The sequence below is a fragment of the Juglans regia genome, chromosome 14, assembly GCF_001411555.2.
Source record: "Juglans regia cultivar Chandler chromosome 14, Walnut 2.0, whole genome shotgun sequence".
NCBI classification, from domain to species: domain Eukaryota; kingdom Viridiplantae; phylum Streptophyta; class Magnoliopsida; order Fagales; family Juglandaceae; genus Juglans; species Juglans regia.
The window spans coordinates 27,239,902-27,249,461 of NC_049914.1; the positions used below are offsets into that span (position 1 = coordinate 27,239,902).

The following is a 9,560-nucleotide window of genomic DNA, read 5'->3' on the forward strand; positions in this document are numbered from 1 at the left end:
TTCATTATAAAATAAGCCATTCGATTGCGTTTGCAAATCCCATCATGCTAGCTCTCTTTTTCCTATGGGTAGTACCAGATGAACAAAGAGGATCCATGCATGTCAAAAAGATGAAAGATGACCAAAGCCAAATCACATCCTACCAACATTTACTAGTACTGGAGTTTGTGTTTGGCATCCTAAAATGGGTCTCAAACCATCACTTCTGTTTATTTAATCAAGGATGCATACTTGCATTTATAAATTTGCTACTTGTGTCACAAAATTTGGGATCGTTATCTACCTTCACATTGGAATATCCTTTCTATTAAAAAGACCGCTCGCTTGTCAGTTTGGACAGGGCAAATTGCCTACCTAGGCCCATGAGGGGACAAGCGGTTGGGCCGGATGCGGGAGCCCACCAAACAACCCTAGTTGCATGAGAACATCTGTGCCTTCTAATATTGAAATGTCCAACATCTCCAGGTTTAACCCTTGAAGAAATGTTTTGAAGAGCCTAAAAACCTACTGCAATCTATATTGCAAAGCAATCGTCAATGTGACAATTTCCATCTCCTACTCCGAAAGGGTAAGATCGATATATATTCTAACATTGCACATTATGCTTGATAATTAATTAGCACTGCTAGAGTATAAATAGTGATTTGAAGATAATTACTCATCAATCAACTCTTAAATAGAAGGATAACAAGAAATTGCTATCCATCAACCCTTGAATTTTTTATAACAAAAAACTAAATATGGCTGGACGATCTAGTACTGGTTGATAGGTAATACAAACACACACCATGCACATCAGAGTACTGCAATCGATGGAAGCAGGATTATAGTGCGATACCTAACATGATTTTCCAGAAAATACAATTCACAACTTGTCTTCAATGGATAGCAATTCTCAAACGACAGTACTCACCTACACTAGAAAAAGAAAGCCATGCACCCTACAAGATGAAAATATATACATATATAGAATTACAACACAAGTGTTTTCTGTACCTCGATTAAGAAGAAATTGTGAAAAGATGGCCGTGATCACCACCATCCACACATGATGTTAACGTTGTTGATGTAGAACCAACCCATTGCTCGTACATTTCAGTTCTAACATATTCAACCTCTTCATATTTTTGCTGATCAAGGTTAGAAGTGCCTTTTCTCAATGTTTGAACAGCCACCAACTCCATTGAAACTTCTTTCATCGTAGGTCGTTTTTTCCCGCTCAAGTTCAAGCACCTTTTTGCAAGATTCGCAACCACAATGACCTCTTTTTCACCTTCTTTCAAAACTCGATCATCAAGAATACCAAACAAATTGTTTTCTTCCATGGAATGAATGAAATATGAGGCTAAACCTTTGTCATCTTCTGTTCTTATTGAAGAGATTGCTTTTTCTCCAGTTAATAGCTCAACGAGGACAACCCCAAAACTATAAACATCACTTTTTTCTGTAAACCGACTAGTTTGAAAATACTCAGGATCCAAGTATCCAAAAGTACCTTTTACTTGTGTGGTCAAATGGGTTTGATCAATTGCAATAGATCTTGAAGTTCCAAAGTCTGCTACTTTAACTCTGTACTTTTCATCTAAAAGTATGTTTGTAGACTTGATGTCTCGATGGTAAATGGGTGAAGAAGCTGCTGAGTGCAAGTAGAAGAGAGCTCCGGCGATATCTACGGCAATTTGCAAGCGCATATCCCATGTTGGGGGAAATTCTTCGTTTTGGTTATTGAGATATTGGGATAGAGTTCCATTAGGAATAAATTCATAAACGAGTAGAGGAACTTCTGTCTCCAAACAGCAACCAAGTAATTTAACCACGTTCATGTGGTTAATTCGTGAAAGAATAACAACTTCATTAATGAATTCTTCTAGCTGTCGTTTATCAATTATCTTAGACTTTTTTATTGCAACAATGCTTCCATCTGGTAGCATTCCTTTGTAAACCGTACCTTGTCCTCCCTGGCCAAGCATTCTGTTTACATTAAACCGGTCCGTGGCCTTCTCCAACTCTTTTGAATCAAACAATTTAGTGGTTTGAACATTGATTTCGTTGGAAGATAATTGTTGTTGTAACAATAGTCCACCATTCCGTTTAAAGAACTTCTCTTTCTGCATAATCAACTTTCTTTTATTTACTGCTTTGTAGGACAACCATCCTCCAATAAGTATTACTACTAGCCCAAGACTAATTCCTGCTCAACTCAATGAAATAGTGAAAAAGATTAATACACTCGATGAAAATGGGAGAAAACGTTATATTCTAAAAAAAAAGAGACATTATTTTCTAATTGTTATATGATTCAGACGTCTTTCCTAATCACAGCTTGATCATTATATGATTTTTTTTTTAAATTTTTTTTTAGATTAATTTGAGTAGAATTAGTTGAATTGGAAGATGGAAGCTGTGATCCTGGTTTCTTTGTTGGGTGACACTTCGGATCAGAAGCTAGCTAGTGGTTCGATATTGCTGATTACTGCGCAGTTCATGCTGCAAACAGCCGTGGTATAAAACCAACATGAATCAACCAACTTTAGTTCATAAATAAAATTGATCTGTTTGATGTTAGACCTAATTAATTAGTAGTAATCATGTGATCTACATGATTATATATTTGTATTAATCTCGGATTGAATATGTTACTGATCATGTATGTGTATTTTTGGAATATTTATATATATATAATTTGTGAGTTGCATAATTAAATTTATGCCATCGCGCGTGCACGGTACTGAGCTTAAAAAACTCAGTAAGTTAGGTTTAAGGTTAACTTTTAATTTATCAACAAGGCAGTCACAATTATAACGAGAGAAAGAGAGAGAGAGAGAGAGAGAGAGAGAGAGAGAGAGAGAGAGAGAGAGAGAGAGAGAGAGAGAGAGAGAGAGAGAGAGAGAGAGAGAGAGAGAGATACCTATAATAATGATGGCAAGCTTGGCACTCCTACGAGCTGGGATTGGGATACAGTTATAAGACCCCAAAGTATTTTCACAACGTGTTTCATCACCACAATAGTCATTATTAGTTGAGTTTGCACATTCATCAATATCTGATATTGGAATTATAAACACAATTAGTAGTATGGAATATATATGTGTGTGTTAAAACCAAAAAATATATTTACATGACTACTATCAACAATATCTATATATAGTCAAGAGACTTACTATAGATACAACTAGATTACACATAAATTAATTTATAAATTGACGTGACTTTACGTAATCCGTTAGATCTAATTTATAATAAAAGATATCTTATAATTTGATGTATCACATCAGGTCACGTAAATTTATAAATTTATTTTTATATAAATTTTTTATGACTAGAATATTTTTCTATAATAAAAGTACAAATTGTATTTTCTAAGTAAGAGAGGTAAAAATGCAAATTAGAACACACATAAATATATATCTATATAGATAGATCAATAATTTGAATTTAAAAAAAAAAATCTAAATAAAGAGGGAGGGGCCCTTGGGCCAGGGGTGCGACTGATACGATTTGTATAGACGCATCAATATATATACACGAACCAATACACGCGTCAATACTACAGCTCTTTAGAACTCATGGTAGGCATTATAAATATTTATAAGAAAAATTCAATTAATAACATTTACATCACATATTACTTATAATTTTTATTTTATTTTATTTTTTCTCTTGTTAAATATATATTATGTGGACGATAAGTAAAAAAATTCAATTAGTTAATTTTGAAAGAATAAAAGAAAAATAAATTTAAAAATAAAAATAAATATGATATGTGAAGATATATTAATAATAAGTAGCAAAGCTCTAAATGTAAACAAACATATATTTTAAAACCAATAATTTTTTTAGTTTCATCATGAACAAAAGCCAATAATTTTTGAATTAGATGAAAATATAATTTATATGTTAAATATAATTAACAGTCGATTTAACAAAAGAAATTAAAAATAGTAAATAGGCATTATAGATGGGACAGGTTTACCTTGACATCCATCAAGAACATAGGGATTTCCATGGAAGCCACTATTGCACCTACATCTGGAAATGTAGGTAAAGCCCCAATCAAAAGAAGAATAACCACCGAAGGCACAGCTACTTGGTGGCGAGTCCGGATCTACTGAAAGCAAATTTTTGGTAGTACTATCAATCACCCAATCCAATACCACTGGAAGTGATATATTTGGATTTGGCATTTCGAAATTGTTCTCAAACCACTGTCGTTCTACCAAGAATGCATACCTGCATTCTCCGACTACCTTCTCGGAATCATATGATCTTGGCTCCATTTTTGCAGTGAATGCTTGGATGTCTTTGGGGATTGAGGTTTGGCAGCAGTCAATATTGTCCTGGCAACTTTTTCCATTTGTTGATGATATTGTTTTGTGATCGCAAGCGGACTGGCACACTGCACCAATTGAGACTTTCCCATCGTTGGACCATATTGAGGCAGCGTTGTTGCAACCCATGGCAACGAAAGAGTTGTCATCACTGGAGAAGACAAAAGGTGTTAAGAAATAAGACAAAGGAGAATATTGAATTGCTAAGTGATTTTCATATTAGAATTTGTACAAATAAATAGGCGTACAAAGAGCTATGTAAGGAAATAAATACATAAGGAAAGTGGACTAAGCTAATTACAAGAATCATGCAAGTGCATGTAAGGAAAGAAATAAATCTAATTGCAAGAATCATGCAAGTGCATGTAAGGAAAGAAATAATTCTGTCAATACTCCCCCTCAAGTTGGCGCATGAAGATCCGTAATGCCCAACTTGCGCGAAAAATGATGAAAGAGTTCTTGGCCCAAAGCTTTAGTGAAGATATCCGCAATTTGTTCATGTGAAGAAGTGTGGACAGCTTTGAGGAGGCCCGAGCGAATTTTGTCGCGAATGATATGGCAATCAATCTCAATGTGTTTGGTACGCTCATGAAACACAGGATTGTGTGCAATATACAATGCAGATTGATTGTCACAATGTAGAGTAAAAGGCTCGGGGTGAGAAATGCCAAGATCAGTGAGAAGCTGTTTTAACCAAGTGAGTTCACAGGTTGTGTTAGCCATAGCACGATATTCAGCTTCAGCAGAAGAGCGAGAAACTGTATTCTGTTTCTTGGTGCGCCATGAGATTGGACTGGTGCCTAACTGGATAAAGTAGCCAGTGGTAGAGCGGCGGGTGATGGGGCAGCTGGCCCAATCAGAGTATGTGTAAGCTGAAACATGGGTACTGTTGGATGAGGGAAAGAAGATACCTAGGCCGGGACAGCCTTTGATGTAGCGAAGAACTCTGGTAGCGGCAATCATGTGGGGAACCCGAGGAGCATGCATGAATTGACTGAGTGTGTTGACAGCATAGACGATGTCGGGTCTGGTAATGGTCAAATAGATGAGGCGACCGACAAGACGACGATAAAGGCCAGGGTCAGGAAGGAGGTCACCATCTTGAGTGGTAAGCTTCAAATGTTGCTCCATAGGGAAAGGAGCAGTTCGTGCACCAAGTTGTCCACTGTCAGAGAGAATATCGAGGGCATATTTCCGTTGATTAAGAAAGATGCCTGTGGAAGAACGAGCAACTTCGAGTCCAAGAAAGTACTTGAGGGAACCGAGGTCCTTTGTCTTAAAATGAGTGGAGAGAATTTTCTTGAAAATCTCAATCTGAGAGAGATCATTTCCAGCAACCAGGATGTCATCAACGTAAACAAGAACAAGAACGATGCTGGTGGAAGTGGTGAGGGTGAATAAAGAATGATCGGCCTGAGATGAATGAAAACCTGCATCAAGAAGCACAGAGGTTAGTTTAAAAAACCAGTTCCGGGAGGCTTGTTTGAGGCCATAGAGGGATTTTCTAAGGCGACAGACGCGGGTCTCCCCCTTAGGGCAATATCCGGGCGGTAGGGTCATGTAGACTTCTTCATCAAGGTCGCCATGCAAGAAGGCATTGTTGACGTCGAGCTGATGAATGATCCAATTTTTGGTAGCGGCAACGGCCAATAAGCAGCGGACTGTGGTCATTTTGGCGACAGGGGCAAAGGTCTCATGGTAGTCAAGGCCTTTAACCTGAGTGTAGCCTTTGGCAACAAGTCGAGCTTTGTACCTCTCGATGGATCCGTCGGCCTTGAATTTGGTTTTAAAAACCCATTTGCACCCAATGGGTTTCTTACCAGGAGGAAGAGACTCAAGAGTCCAGGTGGAATTGGCTTCTAAAGCACGAAGTTCAACAGTCATGGCCTCGCGCCAATGAGAATGACGAATAGCATCAGTATAGCAAGAGGGTTCAGTACAAGAGGTAATAGCATTCAAAAAAAATAACATGTGAGGGAGAAAAACGGGAATATGAAAGAAAAGCAGACAAAGGATGAGCAGTACCTGAAGCCGGTGGAGCAGGTGTAGATGCCGTGGGCTCTGCATGTAAGGTGGAACAAATATAGTCGTGAAGGTAGGCAGGTCGAGTAATAGTGCGGCGAGGGCGGGGAGTTGGTGGAGAGGGGTTAGGCAAGGTTATGGGAATTGAAGAATCAGGAGAGTCAGGGGAGTTAGAAGAGTCAGGAGTTTCAGAGGAGACCGGAGGATTGGGGGATGTAATAGGGGTAGGGACGGGGAGAGGAACAATAGAGTTGGGAAGAGATGGAATATCATGGATATCTTGAAAAGGAAAGGTTTGTTCGTGGAAGGTGACATCACGAGAGTAGAAAACGGATTGATTCTGGAGATTGTAGAGCTTGTAGGCTTTATGTGTGCTTGGGTAACCAAGGAAGACACATTTAGTGGCACGGGGAGAAAATTTGTCACGATGGACACTGAGAGTTTGGGCATAACAAAGACAACCGAAGACACGAAGATGGTCATAGTTGGGAGTTTTATTAAACAAAATTTCAAAAGGCGATTTATTTTGGAGTGTGCGACTAGGAGTGCGGTTGATAAGATAGGTGGCAGTGAGAACACAATCACCCCAAAAAGGTAGGGGTAAGTGTGCTTGAAAACGAAGACTGCAGGCAACATTTAGAAGGTGACGGTGTTTACGCTCTGCAACGCCGTTTTGTTGAGGAGTTTCGACACAGGTCCGTTCATGAATGATGCCGTGTGTGTGCAGGTATGTTTGAAATTTATGGGAAAGAAATTCTTGTCCATTATCAGTTCTAATAATTTTGACAGTGGTGTTAAATTGATTTTGGACAAGAGCAAGAAAGTGCGTTAAATGGGTGTAGGCTTCAGATTTAAAACGCATAAGATATACCCATGTGGTGCGAGAAAAATCATCAACAATTGTGAGAAAATAATGTGCGCCACATAAAGATGCTGTGCGATAACCACCCCAAATATCACAAAAAATGCGATTAAAACGAGAATCACTTTTATTGGCATAAGATGGAAAAGGTAATCTTGTGTGTTTGGAACGAGCACAAACATCACATTCAGGAAGAGTACAATGAGAATTAAAAAGACTAGGAATATTAAAACTAGAGGGATGACCTAGACGTTGATGCCATAGAGTCTTATTTGCAGTAGTTTGAGCAGCAAAAATGATGGGATATTCGGGGTGATACACGTAGAGCCCATTGCATAAATTACCCGCTCCAATCGGCTTCATCGATGGAGAGTCCTGAAATAAACAAGAATGAGAGGAGAAAATTATGAGACAAGAATTATAAAGGGCAATTTGGGAAACAGAGAGTAAATTGAAGGATATAAGTGGAACAAAAAAAACATTGTGTAAAGTGAGAGAGGGTGAGAGGCGACAAGAGCCGATTCCTTCGGCTGGGATTTCTTGTCCTGTTGGGAGCCGAATATTGTGAGGAGAAGCAAGGGACTTGAGATCGGCAAAGGCAGCACGTTGGTGGCAGATGTGGTGGCTCGCACCACTGTCTACCACCCAATGGAGGCGCCGATTGAAGGAGAAATCAGAGGGGGAGAAGAGATTACCAGCAAAGGTTGGAGGAGATGGGTCATTCGAGGTCGGCGATGGTGCGAGGAGGTGAAGCAGCTTCTGATACAACTCCGGAGAGAGGGAGACCAGATTTGCATTCGACGAAGAGGTGAGAGTGGTCTGATTTGCAGTTGTCGGTGCTGGCCCTAAGATGGATGTCCGAGATTTGTTGGTGCGAGGCTCTCGGCCTGGAGGATACCCGATGAGGGTCCAGCAACGATCACGAGTGTGCCCGTCTTTGCCGCAAGCGGTGCATTTCAGAGGAGGCCGCGGTCGAGTAGTGGTTTGAACGGCCATGGCCATGGTCTCGGATGCAGGGGTTTGCATATGGAGGAGCCTCTGTTGTTCTTCTTGAAACAGGATGGAGAAAACTTTGCTTATGGAAGGGAGTGGATCCATGGCCAGAATTTGGGTGCGAAGAGGAGCAAAGGAATCGTTGAGCCCAAGGAGAAATTGAAACACACGTTCATCATCAGCCTGTCGTTGCATATTTGTGAGGTCAGTTGCGGTTTGGAGATGACTAAGTTCATCCCACAACTGTTTGATTTGGTTGAAATAATCATGGACGGAATTTGTGGTTTGGTGCAGGGATGAGAGGGCGCGTTTTAAGTGATAAATACGAGCATTGTTTCCATGGCAGAAACGGGATGAGAGGTCGAGCCAAACAGAGCGAGGATCGATGTGATATTCAAGAGAGTTGGCGATGGAGGGGCTGATGGAGTTGAGAATCCAGGTAAGGACCATGTCCTTTGTTTGGTTCCACTGAGTATATTCTGGTTTGGTAGGTTCAGGGGGTGTAAGAGTGCCATTGATGAAGCCAAGTTTATTCTTGGCATTAAGGGCTCTAGTCATGGCTTTTTGCCATTTTGGGTAGTTGTCACCTGTGAGAAGGTTATTGACGAGAGTGGGGCTAGGAGAATCTGAGGGGTGAAGGAGGTAGGAGGAAGGGATGGGTGGAGGATTGGCTTCTGCCATGAGAGAAGAGTTGGATCGTTGGTTAGGCTGATACCATGTTAAGAAATAAGACAAAGGAGAATATTGAATTGCTAAGTGATTTTCATATTAGAATTTGTACAAATAAATAGGCGTACAAAGAGCTATGTAAGGAAATAAATACATAAGGAAAGTGGACTAAGCTAATTACAAGAATCATGCAAGTGCATGTAAGGAAAGAAATAAATCTAATTACAAGAATCATGCAAGTGCATGTAAGGAAAGAAATAATTCTGTCAATAAAAGGACTTCCTGCTAACTCTACTTTGAATGTGATGTTTGGATCATTAGTACAACTCGTAAATAACGGGTAGTTGACCCGAACTTGGCCATTATCTAATAGAATCTCCAGCACCTCCAGGTTGAACTGCCTTATGACAGGTATTCTGGATTTACCGTTGAAAGTGTCAGTTTCATTACATACGATTTCAAACCATTTGGAAATATAGCAACCATCACCTATTCCAAATGGGTACGGAATGCTAACATTATTCCCACTGCATTCTGCTGGACATGATGGACTTCTTGTTATATTTGCTGCCCGTGCAAATGCATAGATTGAACATGATAACAGAAATGTCTGAAACCCCAATCTCAGTAGTATTGCTGCCATCTCTCTCTCTCTCTCTCTCTCTCTCTCTCTCTCTCTCTCTCTG

General features: G+C 39.7%; 1 protein-coding gene across 1 annotated transcript; it reads right to left on the reverse strand.

Annotated features, from left to right (window-relative positions):
* Positions 1–914: 914 nt before the first annotated feature.
* On the reverse strand, positions 915–4,251 carry LOC108996118 (wall-associated receptor kinase-like 22). The gene is made up of 3 exons (XM_018971888.2): positions 3,974–4,251; positions 2,909–3,043; positions 915–2,191 (listed from the first exon to the last, which is right to left on the reverse strand). Exons 1-3 carry the CDS (start codon positions 4,182–4,184, stop codon positions 1,002–1,004), a joined length of 1,536 nt encoding a protein of 511 aa, XP_018827433.2. The 5' UTR covers positions 4,185–4,251; the 3' UTR covers positions 915–1,001.
* Between the last annotated feature and the right edge of the window lie 5,309 nt (positions 4,252–9,560).

What these genes read in the sequence shown, in the direction of transcription:
- LOC108996118 (XM_018971888.2), bottom strand. Translation starts at nt 4,184, where the DNA reads ATGCCAAATCCAAATATATCACTTCCAGTGGTATTGGATTGGGTGATT. An exon ending in TGTTCTTGATGGATGTCAAG is followed by an intron (nt 3,044 to 3,973) that starts GTAAACCTGTCC and finishes TTCCAATATCAG; the next exon opens with ATATTGATGAATGTGCAAAC. An exon ending in GCTTGCCATCATTATTATAG is followed by an intron (nt 2,192 to 2,908) that starts GTATCTCTCTCT and finishes TGAGTTGAGCAG; the next exon opens with GAATTAGTCTTGGGCTAGTA.